This window comes from Lagenorhynchus albirostris, chromosome 2 (genome assembly GCF_949774975.1).
Source record: "Lagenorhynchus albirostris chromosome 2, mLagAlb1.1, whole genome shotgun sequence".
Lineage (NCBI taxonomy): Eukaryota > Metazoa > Chordata > Mammalia > Artiodactyla > Delphinidae > Lagenorhynchus > Lagenorhynchus albirostris.
This window is the reverse complement of record NC_083096.1, coordinates 82,308,311-82,328,013: the sequence shown is the minus strand read 5'-3', so window position 1 is coordinate 82,328,013 and position 19,703 is coordinate 82,308,311. Positions and strand designations below refer to the sequence as shown.

The 19,703-nt window shown below is 39.2% G+C and overlaps 1 protein-coding gene across 1 annotated transcript in view; it reads right to left on the bottom strand.

The window, feature by feature from the left end:
- The window catches only part of SPAG17 (sperm associated antigen 17), a 228,121-nt gene extending 210,573 nt beyond the window's left edge, over positions 1-17,548 (bottom strand). Inside the window, 1 exon segment of the mRNA XM_060141888.1 lies at positions 17,468-17,548. Within this exon segment, the coding sequence (XP_059997871.1) occupies positions 17,468-17,548 (81 nt within the window).
- Between the last annotated feature and the right edge of the window lie 2,155 nt (positions 17,549-19,703).

The window sequence follows — 19,703 nt, the reverse complement described above, 5'->3', positions numbered from 1 at the left end:
ATGATAAAATATATATATTGAAGCATTTTGTAAATTGTAAAGCTACATGCAAAGGTAAAATATTAAGGCATGCAAAGAAAAGATTACGATTCTCCTTAGAAAATTTTGCAAAAAATGGGTTAAAACAGGCGATTATTTCCGTAATTTTGAATTTGCATATGTCCTGAGGATCTTCTTTGGACGGTTTAGCCTCTGAGCTTAGGCTGTTTGTTCGTCTTTTGTTTTTCAGGGTTCTTGGCTCATCCCAGCAATCTCTTACATGAGTCTAATTCGGTTTTGCTCCATGCATCAGAGAGTTTTAAGACAGCTATTAAAACACCACATGGAAAAGCTTTGCAGGGAATTCTACTCCACAGAGAAGCCACAGAAACCACTACACACCTTAACTATCTCCCCACCCCCAGAGTTGGCTAAAATTACAGCTCCATTATGTTAGTACAATCCAGCCAATTTTATTGCTTGGAGCAAAATCTGAGGTCCAAAATGAACTTCAGAACATAAAAAGTAAGGCAAACCTCAAAAGGAAACAAGCTTCTTTGGGTTTTCAAACAAATATTACATATCAGAGGCATTCTTCTAACGGAGGAGACCAAGCAAAGCCAAGAGGAGTCCTGCTAATTGCTCCACGAATGTAAAGTTGGAACCAGGGACTCACCCCAAAGAAAGGAGATCTCTTTTCATCATCAGATATTAAAGGCTACAACCTTTCATCAACTCCCTCCTCAGACATGAGACCCCTTTGTGCCTTCCTCGAGTCCCTTCAGTGTTGAATTACTATCTTCCACGTTAAAAATTAAGATATATTTTCAGGACTCAATATGAGCTCATTAGTTATCCTAATTTAGCCCTTTCCTTTTTTTTTTTTTTCCCCACCTTCCTTTGTCTAATTAAATGTCATTTTTTCCCTAAGCATTGTGACATAGTCCATGAACTTGTATGGCTTTGGCACTACGGCTACACAAAGGAAACAAAATAACCAACCAATGCTCTTTCTAATGAGCCATCCACGCCCCATAGCTGCTGCTTGGTTTGTTACATCTCACTTGTCATTTGTTCACTACAAAGCCACCGATACAGTTTAATTTCTACATTCATCTTGAGTGAGTGCGGAACACCCAAGGATACTTCTGACTATCACAAGGATATAAGACTGTCCTGATTACAAGCACTCTATCCTATTTGCCCTAAAATTCAATAAAATGTCTAAGAAATGCCAATATTTTGGTAACCAAATTTCATTCCCCATACGGTCTCTAATACTTGGAAGCAGAACAAAAATTCTTTGTCTGACCACCTGCTCTGATTTTTAGGTCTAAAGCTGTGGTCTTCAAATTATGATGTGGGAAAGAAGGGACGATCCCAGGCAGTATCAGATCTTCTAGATACCTGAGTTTGTGTCACGTTAGTAGGGAACGATGAGACTATCCAAGCACTCCCTGAGGGTGTCAGAAAAACTATGAGAGTGTACCTTGAGCAAGAATCGTGGTAGAGAATCTGTGTTCTGCCTCAATTCAACAAAAAAAAGAGGCGGTGTTCAACTCAACCAGCATTTATTAAATTACTCTGGTTAAATGTCTGAGATGTAACAAACTGTAAAGCATACCCCAAAATGACTAAGATAGGAGTTTGAAAGTGGGCAAACAGTGCTTATACATGAAAATAAGTTCCTTAAAAGGTCTTTCCCTTGTGCGAGCTACTTGGCCACTCAGTTGCTTTGACTGGCCTGTCAAAGGAGTTAGGGTGCGTTGCTCCCCAGATCTCGTTCTGTGCACAGCAATCCTGACTTTTCCAGCTGCCCAGGACCCAAGAGTTGTTCCAGGGATTGAAGAGGTGATGGAGATCTGCCTCTGAGTGAGGAAACTGGGGTAAAACCTCCAAATCATCAAGTGAAGGGTTAAAGGTATTGATCGGTACCAATCATTCCTAGTGGGAGGGCAGATTGGAGTGTGGGTGGTATCTGAGGCAGCTCCTGAGATCTTTTTCCTAGACTGCTTGTAATTTCCTTCCGATCTCCACTCAACTGTCCCTGTTGTAGGGAAGGGTTTCTAGGAGGTGGACAAGAAGGTGAGGTGAAGGAGAACCAGGAGGGGAGGTGTCACTGAAGCCAGAAGAACAGTGGTGTATGTCGTCAAAGGCAATTAGAAGGTTACCACTGACCTTAGCAAAAGCAGTTGTACTTGAGTGAAACTGCTTCCCACTCATTCCTTCCCTCCTGCAATCCTATATGCCCTCATAATTCACATATCTCCTTTATAATATGAACCTCACATGGTTTAAGGACCACATGACAATATATTCTAAGTTAATGATTATGATAAATTTCAAGCCCTAGACCTGGTTATGGTTATTAATTTTCCCTAACTACATAGGTACATGGAGTCTATTTATTGGTTACATCAGGGCAGTAATTCATTATAATTATTCCTTTCCTATTGATTCCCTAATATAGTCCTTACAATAGCTCTTTCAATGTTATAATGAAAAGACCACTGGATTTAGTATCAGAAAACCTGATCATTAGTCCTGATTCCAACCACGTGGTCTTGGAAAAACACTCACGTACTCAGAACCTGGACCTTAACAAAATAATACTTACAGTAGGGAGTCATTCATTCATTCAATAAATATTTACTGAGGAGTTACTATGTGTCAAACATTGAAATGGGCATTAGGAATAGAATGCATAGGCATAAGGCATAATCACTACCCTTAAATAGCATCAGCCTGGGGAAGAAAAATCCACAAATAACAGAGAAAAGGGATTATAGTTAAAAGTATTCCATAAGAAAGTGCTGTATAAAGTATCCATTTCTTTTGTTATATTGTTTATCCTAATTTATTCACTAATAACTTTTGCTATATGGGTACCTATGCTACACTGGAAATGAAGGATACAAAGATTAATAAGACAAGGGAAATTAAAGGAAATGAACTAAATCTGTATTTCTCAGCATGGTTAGACTTCAAAACATAATGATGAATTTTAAAAAAAGATAAATTGCAGAACTGGTAAGTACAATATGGAACCATTTGTATAAATTAAAAAAATCATAAACAATATTACATAATATTCGTGGATATAGATAAATAGATACATAGATAGGCTCAGAGGATATGCATTCATGACAGTGTGTGCTCCTAGGAAGGGAGAGAAAGGAATGGAACAGGGGCTGGAGGTAAGGACAAAGTGTTCTTCCATTTTTTTCCCAGTGTTTATTTTTAAAAAAAGAGAAACTAGCAATTGTCCCGATGGTACAAATGTCCTTGTTATATTACCCTTTGTGCTTTCCTGCATTAAAAAAGAAGGAAGTCTTTGCTCTCAAAAAACCCACATTCTAGTAAGGGAGGCAGATATGTGCACAGTCATAACGTAAAATGATACGGGTTTTACTGTTGACCGCATCTCTCCCTGCGTCTTATGTCCCTGCCTCACGGGCAGATGCTGATTGAAGAAAGAGTGGAAGGAATTCTTTGCCTATGTCTCTTGTTTGTCAACCTTCTATCTACACAGTGGCCACACCTCCACCTCCTCAGAAGAGCAAAGCTCTCTTGTTTAGGTTTCTTCCCCTTTTCACATTCTCTTCTCAGTACGTCCTTCACTAGTCTGAAGAACTTGCTCCTTTTTCTCGGGCTGAGGGAAAGATTCTGATCCTTTCTCTTTTGTACTAGAGCAAATGACCCACTTTCCTTTGACCTGCTTTTCCAGATTGTTCCGTCAAGCCTATCTCTCCCCCTCCAGTTTTCAATCCCTTCCTGCCCTCTCCTCTCTATCCCATTTCACAAAAGCATAGCTATCTTCACCTAATCCCAGTCTCCCCGCTAACCATTTTCCATAGGATCTTCTTTTCTTCATAGTCAAACTCCCCAAACATGGGACCTAGCGCTTGAGGCCCTGGATCCTGATAAGCCACAGTATTGCTCCCACCTCCCTCCCTCACCTCCACCACCATTCACTCTATTGAAACTGCATCCTTTAGGATCACTAATTGTGTCCTCATCACCAAATACGGTTGCCTTGCTCTGTTCTCCCTAGATCTCCATAGGTGGGGACTTCAAACGCCATTTCGTGCCCTTCTCCCTGGACGGATGTCCATGACACAACACTGTTCTCATTCTGTCTTTATTCCTGTGGCTGTTTCTTCTCTGACCATCAGGCTCTTTCCTTTCTTTCTACCTCATAAATGAGGACCTTTAGATATTCCATAGAATTCTATGCTCAACCTTCTGTTCTTCTCCTGGCCCATTCTCTCTATTGGATATTCTAGGTCCTCCCACAGCATCCACTCCACTTCTCTACTACAATCCCTAAGTCGATGCCTCCAACCAGGGACTGTGAGTTATAGTCTATGGACTTCCTGATGAATTTCTACTTTGATGTTCTACCATCATCTCATACTCAGAATGTCTGAAAGCTGAGTTCTTTACCTCTCTGTATACCCTAAAAACAAAACAAACAAAATCCTATCACAAACAGTAAAAATCATCCAAGTTCATTTAACTGAATTGGTCAGTTTCTGAGACTTTCCATTTTTACCAGTCATCATGCTTCAAATCCTCCCTCATTCTCCTTTTGTATATGCAATCGCAGTTACTTTCTTTCTAGAATTTCTTGGATCTGTCACTTCCTTTTTATTCTCATGGTGATTCGGTTAGTTCAACCTATAACCACCTCAAACCTAGACCACTGAAAATACCTTCTACGGGGTCTATTCGAGCCTCCAGCTTCTTCCATCTCTAACCTATTAATTTTTTCTAAGACATCAGTTTAATCATTTCATGCTTCCCTCACAGAAAGTATTTTAATTGTCTAACTCTTAGACTCTAATGGGATAAGTCCAAACTCTATCTTACTAGAATTCAAAATCCTTTACATTCTCTTTCCCACATATTTTAAACACCGTATCTCCCACTATTTCTAAACTCTCACAGCTCTCAAATTGTTCTATGTAAGTTCTTGAGCCTTAATTTTGCCATGTAAATGGGAATAATATTTTTAGAGCTGTTGTGAGGATGAACCATGATAGTGTGTGTAAAGCACCTAATCCAGTGCCTAGTGAGTGGTTAATTATGTATCACAAATATGTCATGTGTTTTCTCAGCTCTCTGTTTGCTCAGCATGGTCCTTTTTTATACAGAATTCCTTGCTTCCAGGTGAAATTCCTGCTTCATCTGTGGCTCTTTCCCTAAACATCTCAGCCCAGCAGTGACCACTGTGTCCTCTGCTTGCAAACTCATTATCAGTACTATACGAGTAACATAGTACTTACATTGAGGTCATGATATTAGTGTGGGTCTTCAGCTTTAGTGTGCATGAGAATCATGTTTGTTAAAGTACAAATCGAAGTACAAACTACGCTCCACCCCGAGTTTCTGATTCAGTAAGTCTACGGTGGGGTCTGGGAATTTGCATTTCTTATAAGTTCCCAGGCGATGCTGTTGCTTCTGGTCCAGGGATTACACTTTTAGAATCACTGGTGTCTATGTTTTCTCTGATTAGCTCTATGTCTGTGTTTTCTCTGATTAGCTCTAAGTGGCAGGAATGCTGTATTGTTCCTTTTTCCATTGACCCATCCTCCCCTTTCTATACATCCCAGCTAGTACATAGGGCAGTAGTTTAATACAAAAGGAACAAATGTTTTTCAACTGAATTTAATCACTTACTGAAGCTATGGTCAAACTCCATATTTACTAGCTGGTTGTACTCATGTACTCAGTCTTAAACCATTTCCAATATTTAAAAATCTACTGAAGGAGAATGTCTTAGTGATGTCAGGTAAAGAACATATTATTTGTATATAAAAACCACATTAGATATAGATATAGCCTCAAGCTTCAATTCTTCGTTAGTAGAGAAGTATATGGACTCTAGGAATTTAATAAAGGAAATTATTTCTATTTTCCTTTGGAATGCATTTTTAAAGTTATACTTTGGGATGTGCCCATCTTACATTCTGGAAATTCAGAATGCTTTAAATAATTCCCCTATGAAAGTATGTTTCTGTGTCAAGGACCACTCTCTGCCTCCTCTGAAGCCTAGAGATGGACTGGCAGTGAGGGGGATTAGAAGGAAGGTGTCCATACCAAAACAGGACAGAGGAAGAAAAATAGGGAGAACTTTCAGAAGACATTAAAAGGGTAATTTTGTCCCCAAATCTGGGGAAGATAATGGTTGGCAACTTAGTAATTGCTATTCTCCCCCTGGCTCACCCATGACTCAACTGCTACTGGGCTAAAGATACATTACAGAAGGAAGCTCCAGCTCCACAGCTGACCATGTTTAGGGCTTAGAATTGACCAGTGGGGTACGTCTACTATAGACTTACATAAGGAAGATCTAGGAAGGCGTCCATCTTTCCTAGTTTGATTTTATTTTAATCCCACTTTCTCCAGCCCAAACTGAACAATTCAAGATGAACAATCTTTCCTACTTAATTCATTTGAAACATTTAAATACAGTTCTTTTGTTTCAAGGTGCTTGTTCGTTTGACCGAAAATTTTCATTGACCAAACTAAGTTGGATAATTTTAAAGACTTTTTCTAGCAGCTAAAATTCAAAGTAGAAAGGAAACTTTCAACCTCCTCGATTTTGGAGGAACACTGGCTTCTATAAAATAAGACTAATTAGAGACGCTGATGAGGTCAACATGGAGATAAAGCTAAAGAAAAAATGCTGCCAAGGAGGCTGAGAACAAACTTCCAGTGAAGCCACCAAGAGGCTCTTCATGTGGTATACGCTGTGTAAGATGAGAGAATTTCCTCAGCTGCTTTGAAGACAGTACTGATGAGGGTATAGCCAGAGGTCCAGTTCCCATATGGACTTCACGTGACCCCAAATTCTGCTCCACACGACCAAAATCTTTGGCCTCTAGACATGATTGCTCTTAATTACTGAACACAAGAGGGACTAAGCAAAAACCTTTCTTCAGAAAAACAGATCATCATTGCTTTAAATATGTTTTAAAGCGTATACCCTTCTGAGCAAAAGTGACATCTTCATCACAAAGAATAAAATAACACATTCACAGTTATTTCCATCTCAAAGGTTGAAAATATGGTCCTAATAAATCATTTTTCCACAAACATTTTCCTAGGTTGGTGCTAAATTTATAAGATATGCATGACAAGTTAAACAATAAACATTCTTTAATGCTTCACCTTTATGATTACAGTAACAACTGTGAATAACGAAACGCTTTCTATCCTTGCTCAGCCATCTAAATACTTGATGTGAAGACAGAGGTAGCTGACATAATGGAAAAGAATATGAGAAAGTATGTGTGTATGTGTGTGTGTGTGTGTGTGTGCGCGTGTGTGTGTGTGTATAAAACGGAGTCACTTTGCTGTATAGCAGTAATTAACACAACATTGTAAATCAATTATACTTCAATAAAAAATTCAAAAAAAAGACAGCGGCAGTTGAAGTCAATATTCCTAAACTTTAACTAGTTTAACCAAAACTCAACTATTAAATACGTATATGGAGTCATAGACAGTTTTAGAGATCCCATGATTTTTCATTGGTGCTTATATAATTTGGGGGATTTCCTCTCCATTTCTATTCAATATATCCTGCCTGAGTAACTGTTATGTTGTCTGTACCACCCAAGGCCACACACTATAGTCATATTTAGCAAAAACACAATAAGAACAACACAAAGAATCATGATCGTGAGGGGTGAGGACAAGAGGAAGCCAGGAAACAATTTATTTAATTTTAGAAAGCATTTCACAAGTTTACATACCAAAAACATTGAGTTACCATGGAAGTAGAGGAAATGTTTTGTCACAGAGAACTGGCTAAAAAACAAAGGCGAAGTTAAGCAGACATCTCTCCGGATGGAGAAGTGTTAACAGCAGGGAGCTCTGGGAACCTTCCTCGTATATGTCTTATTCAACTGCCTTTATACAAAATACGTAAATAGTTACAGTGAAACACAAACTTTCAGAATTTAATGTTAGGCGACTTCTTCCATTGCCATTTAGTCCAATTCCTTCATTTTGCAGATGGGGGTAAAAAATCTATGACATGGAGACTTGGTCAAGGTGACACAGCTAGCAAGAAGCATGTCCCAATTCCTAGGCAATGGGCCTTCCTCTGCCACCCTGCCTTGGCTTCACTGGCAGATGTTGTGACAATGACATTGTGCCAAGGGGACAATTAAACACTGCAGGGAGATTTCACAAAGCCTTCTGAGTTGAGCAAGCATGTGTGTCAGATGAGATTCAGTGTGGAAAATATAAGTAAATGCATTGAAGAAAACATAATCTAAACTCCAGTCAGAAGTTTAGAGGCTTTATATGACCCAGCAATCCCACTCCTGGGCATATATCCGGAGAAAACTCTAATTTGAAAAGACACGTGCACCCCAATGTTCATTGCAGCACTATTTACAATAGCCAAGACATGGAAGCAATCTAAATGTCCATTGACAGAATAATGGATAAAGAAGATGTGGCATATATATATATAGAGAGAGAGAGAGAATACTACTGTATTAGTAGAAACTACTCAGCCATAAAAAGAATGAAATAATGCCATTTCCAGCAACATGGATGGACCTAGGGATTATCATATTAAGTGAAGTAAGTCAGAGAAAGACAAATACCGTATGATATTACTTGTATGTAGAATCTAAAATATGATGCAAATGAACTTACTTACAAAACAGAAACAGACTCACAGACATAGAAAACAAACTTGTGGTTACCAAAGGGGAAAAGGGGTGGAGGAGGGATAATTTAGGAGTTTGGAGTTAGCAGATACACACTACTATATATAAAATAAACAACAAGGTCCTACTACACAGCATGGGGAACTATATTCAATATCCTGTAGTGAACCATAATGGAAAAGAATATTAAAAAGAATATAGATGTCTAACTGAATCACTTTGCTGTACACCAGAAACTAACACAACATTGTAAATCAATTATGCTTCAATTAAAAAAAAGAAGTTTAGAAGCTCTGATGATCAGTTACAGGAAAGGTGCCTGTATGTAATGCTTCCCCATAACCAACAGCTTAATGTGCTGCAGTTCCATTGAAATGCCTTGGCTCACCAGATGTAGAAAAAAGTGGGAACAAAATAGAAAACATTGCCCTACAACTGTACAAAACCAGAGGGTCTAAGTACTTGGAAAGTTGTGTTGAGTTTTAGGCATAAAACCTAAAAAGAGATTGAATAGCTGGAAAGAGTCACAAAATGGCAAATAAACTGGTTATAGGAAAAGAGGGACTTCAATGGGAGGACTGACTGAAAGAAATTTAGGAGAGAGAGGGGAAACTATTACTACACAGTAATATAGTACTGAGTACAGCCACAACTACTGAGCCCACGCGCCACAACTTCTGAAGCCTGCACACCTAGAGCCCGTGCTCCGCAACAAGAGAAGCCACCACAGTGAGAAGCCCGCACACCGCAACGAGGGGGAGCCCCCGCTCGCCGCAACTAGAGAAGGCCCGTGCGCAGCAGTGAAGATCCAATGCAGCCAAAAATAAATTAATAGATTAATTAATTAAAAACTAAAAGATAACAATCACTGAAGTAATTTAGTGGAAGGAGAAAAGTCAGTAGGGACCAGAATAATGTGATTAAGCTCCCTTCTGGAAGATATAAGGGAGGGTTTTAATGAGGATGGAGGCAGGGAGATCTTCAGGCCAGGAAACTACATGGGAAAAGTCAGTATGTGCCTGGGGATACTACAGAGACCACTCAACTGGAGTAAAGGAAGATAAAGACGGATGGGCAGAGAAAGACCAAATTAGGCAGGGCCATGAAAGTCAGGCAGAACATCTTGCATTTTATCTTGTGGGTAACTGGGAGCCAATGACGGTTTCTATGGCTAGAGCTGAAACATGGTCAACATTCACCATTTCTTAACATTTCCCTAGTATGTTGCCAAACTCATACTGGCAACACTTACGTTTTACTTGTATTTAATATTTTTCATTTGCTATAAAAACAATCACGTATACCATCTAGGTAGATATTTTGACATGAGAACTCCCTTTGGTTCCAAACTCATTCAAATAATACATTTTTGTCTAAAAAGATAAATTATAATGTGAGGTTATGAAAAGTCCATTTCCCTCTTAACATTCTTCCTAGCAGCTCAGTTGTTTTCGTTGGCCTTTATTAAAACAACCTTTGTGTGAACTGGCAATCTGTTTGGTAAATATCAATGAAAGCATATTTCAGAAAATATAGCAATAAAATCCAAGCCAATTTCAGAAATATGCTTGCTGCCAGACATCAGTCTTCAGCTCATATTATGAGGATTTCCAGTAAGTCTTACACATTAACATGAGAAATCGCTTACTGTTTAAGATCAAAAAAGTTGAAAAATTCTTCACTGCCTCTCAAACGTTATTCAGGGGGTCTGTCCATAAAATGTACTTCTCTTTTGATAAACTGCATTTATAATGGTTTCAAGCACTTCAATTCAATTGAACAGTTTTCCTCCCAAACCTACTGAGACTGCTTATTATCATTCTAGTATCTATATACTTTACAACTTTAAGAGGTCTGGAGTATTAATAATTTCAGCAATACCTATCTGGAACCCTTATCTACTTTCCAAACCTTTATAAGATAGAAGCTTTGCTCAAGACTCCAAGGAAATTCTGTTACTATTTTTCAAGTGTGCACAACTCAGCTATTGTCACTAAGCTACATTTAATAAGAGAAACATATTATTCCTCAGCTGAAGTCTAATGAGGAGGAGAAACTGCTAACTATATGTTCTAAAGAGCATTCACTTAAATGCCTCCTGGTTGGCAGATAAAATATCTCTGTGAAGTGAAATGGAATCATTGCATAGTTCTTTTGGGGGTACTGTTACAATCAGCCTATATATCTGCTATGATGGTTTTTTTATATAAATGTTTTCTGTCCCTTCCTCTTCTCTTAGAAAACATCTCCTCAGTCTAACTGTCCTGGTTTCTACAATAAAGGTTTCTTCATATTTCAAAGTAAATCAGTGAATTAATTTTGTACAGAGTTTGAGTGTGGTTCTGTGTGCCTATAAACGTGCTGGTCGTTGTAGAGTAGATGTAAGGAGTATAAGATATGATTTTTCTGTGAAGCAGCTCACATTACATCAATACTTGTGCTCTATAAAACATGAAATGATAGCAAATAATTCAAGGCATTCTCACAACCAAGGACTGAGTTGTAAAAGACAGAGCCTAGATCCAAGGTGGGGGAAGATAAATGTGGTTTAGGGTATTTAGGAAAGCTCACTGCAAGGCATGGCTTTATGAGAGCCTCGAAGTATGGGCCTGACAAGGGGAGGGAAGGTGGAAATTCATTTCAAGCAAAGAGACTAATATGAGTGAAAAAGCAGGATGCAGGGAGTGAACTCTCTTATTGAAGGGTTATTAGATGCCAGATGTGATAAAATATTTATGAAATGAAATAAATATCATTTACTCCTCACAGCAAATCTTTGAGGTGGATATTATTATCTCCATATGACAAAAGGAGAACGAGGCTCAGAGAAGGTAAGACATTTGCTCTAGGTCACCCATTAGGCCTTTCAAAATCAGGATTCGACACCTAGGTCTACCTGGCCCCAGAGCTGGGGCTTTCTCCAGCAGCTCATTGCCTCCTTTGTGTGTCTATGCTTCAAGGAAGAGAATGTCTTGCCTCTAGCAATTCAATGTGATGGTTAAATGGAGGCCAGCTTAGGGCTTCCCTGGTGGCGTAGTGGTTAAGAATCTGCCTGCCAGTGCAGGGGACATGTGTTCGATCCCTGGTCCGGGAAGATCCCACATGCCGCAGAGCAACTAAGCCCAGGTGCCACAACTACTGAGCCTGAACTCTAGAGCCTGTGAGCCACAACTACTGAGCCCGTGTGCCACAACTACTGAAGCCCGCGTGCCTAGAGCCCATACTCCAGAACAAGAGAAGCCACCACAATGAGAAGCCCGCGCACCGCAAAGAGTAGCCCCCGCTCGCCACAACTATAGAAAGCCCGTGCATCAACGAAGACCCAACATGGCCAAAAAAAAAAAAAAAAAGGAATCATTATTTAAAAATATGTGGATATTTGTATTAAAGAAGAGTTGAAGGCTTAATCAAGAAGCAAAATCTTAATGATAAATATAAGGCAAATGACAATGAGTATCCATTCCCTTAAGCTGGGTATTAGGGATCTGAAATCATCATTACAAAATGAAATCAGTGAATTGGAATAGTGAGGCTGGCTGGGTTAGGGAATGTGTAGATTGCCATAATTTTTTTCTGTTGTTGTTGTTTTTTTTTTAACGTTCTCTATGGTGGGTCACAGTAAGAGAATGAAATAATTGCTGTGCCAATAGTTGGTCTCACAAGTTATGGCTGCCTTCTTGCTACACCTAAAAAGGAGAACTTAAACTTGGAACAAATGAAAAGAAATAACCATCTTGGATAATTTGAAAATATGGAAGTACTTAAGAATTAAAACTAACAAAATCCCAAACCAAATCGACTCAAACAAACTTTGGAGAACCCTCAAATTCTGAAGAACATATTTGGGACAAAAGTCTATAATACCTTAAAGAAAAAGAAAAGGGTTTGTATCTGGCTTCTCAATATTCACTATACTGGTATCATGCTGTCACTTAACACAGATAACATTGTGAGGATTTTCCCCACTGTGTTAACACAAAAGTCTTGATCATAACACAAGATTCCATTTGAAACACGTAGCTCACTCATTTTGAAGCCACGTGACAATCTGTAGGCTTCTAAAAGGAATGGCTCTGCTGTTTGAACAATTTTGGTAAATTTTCCTAAATTTTCACGAGCAAAGCTTCTACTAACCTCCCCTTCCCCAGCATCACCTGCTGTGTAGGTTTGTAAGAAATGGAGAAAATCAGAGTTGATTACAAAATCTCTCAGACCACAGTAAGATCAGCAAGATGGCCAACTAGAAAGCTCTAGGCCCTCTGTCCTTCACAGAAACATTAGAAAAACAACCAGAGATTGACTAAAATAACTTTATAGGACCTCTGAAACCAGTCAAAGATCTAAAGCAACCGAATGAATGCCCAAAATCAATAAAAAGCCACATTCAATACGGTAGGAAATTTTGTGGCACTTCTACTCTCCCTTGCCCCACCCTTTCTCTGGAGAAAGGACAATCTTTTCAATCATTCGTGCTGGGAAAACTGTATATTTACATGCAGAAGAATGAAGTTGGACTCTTACCTCATACTATAAATGAAAAGTAACTAAAAATGGACCAAAGACCTAAATGGAAGGCAGAAAACTCTTAGTAGAAAACATAAGGTAAAATCTTCATGACTCTGGGTTTGGCAATGATTTCTTTGATATGACACCAAATGCATAGGAAATAAAAGAAAACTTAAACTGAACTTCATCAAAATTAAAAACTTTGTACATCACAGTACACAAAGAGTAAAAAGGCAGGGCTTCCCTGGTGGCGCAGTGGTTGGGAGTCTGTCTGCCGTTGCAGGGACGCGGGTTCGTGCCTCGGTCCGGGAGGATCCCACATGCCACGGAGCGGCTGGGCCCGTGAGCCATGGCCGCTGAGCCTACGCGTCCGGAGCCTGTGCTCCACAACGGGAGAGGCCACAACAGTGAGAGGCCCGCGTACCGCAAAAAAAAAAGAAAAAGAGTAAAAAGGCAACCCATGAAATAGGATAAAATATTTGCAAACCATGTATCTGATAAGGGATTAATACCCGGAATATATTTTAAAAAAAAAACCCTCAACAATTTAACAATAAAAAACCAAGCAACTTGACTAAAAATGGGCAAAAGAAGATACACAAATGGCCTAAAAGTACATAAAAAGATGTTCAACATCAAAAATAATCAGGGAAATGCAAATCAAAACCACAATGAAATACTACTTCACACCCATTAGGATGGCTGTTATATATAAGTATATAAATAAAAAACACAGACTGTTAAAAGCATTTGGCGAGGATGTGGAGAAACTGGTGCGAATATAAAAATGTTATAGATGCTATGGAAAATGGTATGGCTGTTTCTCAAAAAATTAAAAATAAAATTACCATATGATTTGGCAATTCTACTTGTGGATATACACTCAAAAAATTGAAAGCAGGGACTCAAACAGATTCTTGCACACTCATATTAATAGCAGCATTATTCACAATAGCCAAGAGTTGGAAGCAACCCAAATGGCCATCAACGAATGAATGAATAAAATGTGGTCTATACAGACAATGAAATATTATTCAGCCTTAAAAACAAGGAAATTCCAATACATGCTACAACCCGAATGAAGCTTGAGGACATTATGCTAAGTGAAATAAGCCAGTCATAAGAAGACAAATACTGTATGATTACATTTACATGAGGCACCTAGAGTAGTCAAATTTGTAGACACAGAAAGTAGAATGGGGGTTGCCAGGTGCTGGGGGGAGGGAGGTGGGGAAACTAGTTAATGGATGTATTTTCAGCTGGGGAAGATGAAAGAGTTTTGAAGATGGAAGGTGGTGATGGTTGCCCAACAATGTGAAGATACTTAATGCCACCGAATAGTATATTTTAAAATGTTTAAAATGGTAAATTTCATGTTCTGTATATTTTACCACAGTAAAAAATACAAATAAGAATATCTTAGACCAAAATGTTTCCAGATAGCACCTTCTGTCACTGAGCACCTGGGTTAACACATCTTCCTCTCACTGTGGCCAGCAGAGGCTGCCTTGAGAGTTTCATGAAAAGATTTTAATTTCTATGATACCACAGTATCTTTAACTTCTTAATGCTCCTAGATATCATAAATATGTCTATGTCATATAAAGCCCACACTAAGATACATTTTTATAACCTTGTACCTAAATATTTCCTGTATATCTAATTTGAGATGTGATATTTTGCATATATTAATAATACAATATACTCACAAATAATATTATTTATTCACATGTACAATAATAAGCTAAATATTTGATACATGGATAGCAAAGTTAGTAAATGACCATTTGATTGACAGAATTAATTTATGAGCAATGTACCCCCAGGAGCCGTCTAACCTACATTTTTCTCTCTCTCAATTTAACTGTCCCAGATTTATTTAAGGCACATGCTGGTCTCCTTTCCTAAAATAATTGTCCTCCTTCCTTCTACCCACTCAAATTCTACCTATTCTTTAGAGCTCAGCCAGAAGAAAGTATTTTATAAAGCGTTTCCTGGCTATCCGAGCCCACTTTCATCCTCCTAATGTCCAGACTCTATATAATCATTTAGTGCTTAGTAATAGACTGCCTTGTATTATTTGCTATCATTTTATGTTTTAGAACCAACTAAAATGTACTGAGAAATTGATGATTATTCTAGCCTGAAAGGACAGCCCAAAACAGTGATACAAGGTACATTCACGAAAAGCAAATTGTGAACTTGCTTATTCTCTGTCAACTCTAGTGCAGCTCAGTACGAATATGAGTTCAAAATCACTATTGATTAGGATTACTAAACTGGCTTATGGAAGACTGGGAGGAAAAATTCCCTCTCTGCGACCCCCAATACACACGCAACACACACACAGTAGCACACACATACTCAACCACGTACACTGGAGCACAGTTTGCACAGAAGTAGCAACTTTATGGAAAGAGACTCTGGAAACGAAAGCAGTAACATGTTTTGAGCACCCAATATGTGCAAAGCACTTTGCTGAGCCCTATGAATAAGGAATTCACACATCTACAGTCATCTTTAACCAAAATTCAGAGTCTGTTACATTGGTGGTTAGGGCATGCTTCTGGGCATTGGCTTAATCTGGGAATTTTCCTCTTGGATCAGACATGAAACCAAGCTGAGAAAAAAATATGAGAGGAGGTGGAGGGTAGTTGTCTTCCCCCTGCAGTAAAGAACCCACATTTCAACAAACTGAAGAAGTTTACTTATTGTAGTTAAAACTACATATTGCTTTGAGTTCAAATTCTTTCTATTAATATGTAAGATTTATTGAAATTATATTGTTTAAGCAGGAACAAGAAAGCTGAAAATTATTTCAGGTTTTCAAGCCATAAGGGAAAATAGTGCCTTTAGGTTTTCCACTCAACTAGGAAAATTATAGCTTCATATTTGCAGCACTAAGGCTAATGCAATGTCAGCAGCTCCATCAAACTCTGTTGTTCAGCAGTTTATAATTCAAGCAGAAATGTTCACTCCAAGCCCAAACTTGGCCTACACAATTTCAAAGAAAATGAAGAAAAAATTATTTTGGCTAGCACTAACTTATAAAAGCAAAAGAGAGGGTCTTTTATAGAGTATTTCAAAAAACATCTAAGAATTTGAGAACGTAACTGAGAATTACTGAGTTGACATCCTTCGTTCCTAAGGTTATAGAAATACCCCCAAATTCCATGACATCATGTCAGCATCGGCAGTGTCTTAACTACTTTCATGAAATTCTTCATCTGGTAGAATTTCATATCAGACAGAATTACTGTTCATAGGGAAAAAACAATTATAGTGGAAAATAAGGACAAATAGGTAGACATTTCTCATGAGGGCATCATAAGACTTTAGATGTATTTTTCCTTTAAGTACTAACTCTCTAGTGAAACATACACACACATAGAAAATGAAAAAAAAATTCTAGTTTTTAAAGTGTTTTGCAACGGCAGGCTGGAATTCCCAGAATCTAGCTTCCTCCTTCCAAATGTCATCTTAGAAATAACTTAGTGTTGAAGTGAATTTCTGGCAGCAGATGACAGGAACTATTGGGCTGACCAGCTCACTGGAGGTGGGCGGGTGTGAGTGAGGTGGGGAGCTAGTCAGTTCTGGCATGGCAATTCGACGTCATGTGGCAGGTGGGTTATAGACTGCCTTTGTGTCATCCTGCAGATGAGTCTAGCAGCCAACCCCTCAGTACTCTGATCTCCTACAGTACCTTCAAAATACATCAAAACTTTTGATATTGTGGTATCAGGGCATTACATAAGAAAGTCATCCTTTCCTATCTGTAAAAGGCTCACTTGTATTAAATATGTTGATACCTTAGGTATTCCATGTCTGTTTTCATACAGCATTTATTAAAGCTGTACTATGCACCAGGCTACAGATGATCCAACAGGATTTCTCTCTTCAGGAGAAGTCAGGAGGAAGCGAGCAGTTCATAAGGACAACCCCAGTACAACTGTGGAGTGCCATCTGGATGACTTCACTGGAGAGGATGCTGAGGTGTCAGAAGGACACCTTGTCTCTTCACCACCACGCACCTTTCACCACCTTTTGAAATCCGCTTCCCCTTCCTTCTTCCCTTAACGCTCATTTCGTCAAGCGTTCCCTGCGGATGGGACCCTGGGTCGTTTTGTGTGAAACCATCAGGCCTGGGAGAGCAGTACCAAGTACAATTTTCGGAGGGGACAGCGGTGGCGTCAGGAAGGGAAGGCTAGCCTGGCAGAGTTGCCTGCAGGGTCTGGTCGGGCTTTAGCATTGCTGGGGGGCAGAGAGGATTTACGGGGTTCTGGGCATACCTGGTTGAAGGGTGCGGCGATGAGCGAGGGTTCCCACATCTTAGAACCTGTGGTCCCGCCGTTCTCTTTTTTGGGTGCCATGCAGAGAATGGGAGGAGCATTGGCCTCTAAACAGGCCTAGGCCTGGACTAAGCGTCTCCGCTGCCATAGTAACCAAAGCCACGCCCAGTTCCTGAAGGAATTGTCTCCCCTCTGCCAAACCTGTTCTGAATCCTCAGGTCAACCGCTTCTGTCGCCATGGCAACTGAGTTTCCCGGAGCGCGCTGCAAACTTGAGGGCGGGACTCCAGTCCCCTTGGTTAAATCTTAGGATTTCCCATCAGAAGAAATGTGCAAGTGGAGAGGGAAAGGACGAGGCTGGCCTCGAGCTGGTCAAGCTTTCTTTTACTCACTTCTACCCTCTGCTTCTTCTTAGAGCCTTCTCTGGCCCGAGGCATTGTCTTGAAATTCAAAATCCCTGGAATCCCGTCCAGGACTTCTTCACCAAGATTTCTTTCACCCTGGGTAACCTAGAATGAAGAACTGACTCTCCTCGGAAGATGGCCCATGTCAGTTTTCTCTTCCACTCTAATCTGACCAAGATGCTTCACTATGTGAGCCAAATTTGTCCCCCGACCTCCATCCTCTGCTTTGGTCTCGGTTCTGCCTCCCAGGGCCTTACTAAACAAGTCCAATCACTCTTCCACAGGACCCTTTATATAATTATAGTTGGGATTACTGTCTTTATAAACCTTTTTCTCTGCCTGAGTAGCCCCAGTTCTTTTACACTGTCCTCCACTGCTCACTAGAGTCTTTTTCCCCTTTCCCCACCTGCAGCACCAGTATCTAAAATATCCTGATCAGAGTTCCCAAAGTAATAATGATAGTAATCATAATAATGGTAATAACAACTCTTGTTGTTTGAGCACTGGTTATATGCTGTACACAGTTATATTATTTAATTCTTACAACAGCCTTGTTCCAAGTCCCACAGTGTATCACTCATGGCACCAGATTTAGAATCCAGGATTCAAATGATTTTAAAGAACTAAACATTTTAAAATTCAAAAAAATGAAGATTTCAGGATGGAAGAATGCACTTCCAGTACAATCTTTTATGGATCCCTTTGTAAAGACCTACCAGGATAAATTTAAATATAGGTTTTCCAAAACTGATTTAGAGAATTGAAAATAAAGGTTTTATTACAGAATGCTTTTTTGCCAGTTTTGGCCTGTTTCATTATTCCAGAGAAAGTGGTACTCTAGATAATTTATGATACAAAGGGGAAGACATTATACAGTAACCCAATGTATAGGGAGTTTCATCTTAGAATTGGTCTGTTTAATTTCAGAAAATAGGTGTGAATGACAATGTGCATAGTTTTAAGAAGCAAAAGCCGTTCAGCTAAAAGGAGACCCTGGCAAGAATAGAAAAAAAATCATTACCATCTGTCATACATTTATGCTCTTTTGGTATAATAAATTGTTTCCCCCACTAAATATAAGTTGAAACTTTATAAGCATATACTTTACTACATAAATTTTCCCATATGTCTGTGGCTGAAACAAAGCTATTTGGAGAATTTTCTTTCACATTGGCAGAGTCACTCCTGGTTTGTTTCAGTTTTTCCAGTAAGATTTTGCGTTTAACATTATTTAGCTCACCAAGGATCGTCTACTTTTAGGGATGCACTGTTTCTTTAGGAAACAGTGATTACGGAATTATTCTTTTCAAGTGTTACACTTTGATCTTATAGTAAGTTCAGTGAACTCTTATTCAGGTGTAAAGTCTGAGGCATGACTCTCATACATGAAAGGTTGGAGGCAGCTACTGATGTGTCCAGTGTTTCCACTGTTACCAGGTAACATCAGGAGCTATGGACCAATTCGCTTCTAGGCCAAGACTGCAGCCATTCAAAGTACATTTAACTGCAGCAACCTGCTTGCCCTCAGCTCAGAAGGCCTCACAGATGTCCTCTGGTTTCTCAGATTGGCATCCTACATCTAAGAACACCTTTCACTATCTGGTTGTGCTATTTACCATCATGATTACTGTGTTTGTAACGTTCCAAATAGAATGTTATAATGCATTGTCCTGGAGTTTTTATTGTGTGTGATACAGAGGGCTTGATCTCTTTCAGCTACAAGGTCCAAAACATATGGAGAATATTACACCTGCTTTCAATGGTCAGCATTAGCTTCCTATTCCGTCCTGAGTGCAATTTAAAGTGTTGACTTTAATCTTTAAAGCTCCTCAT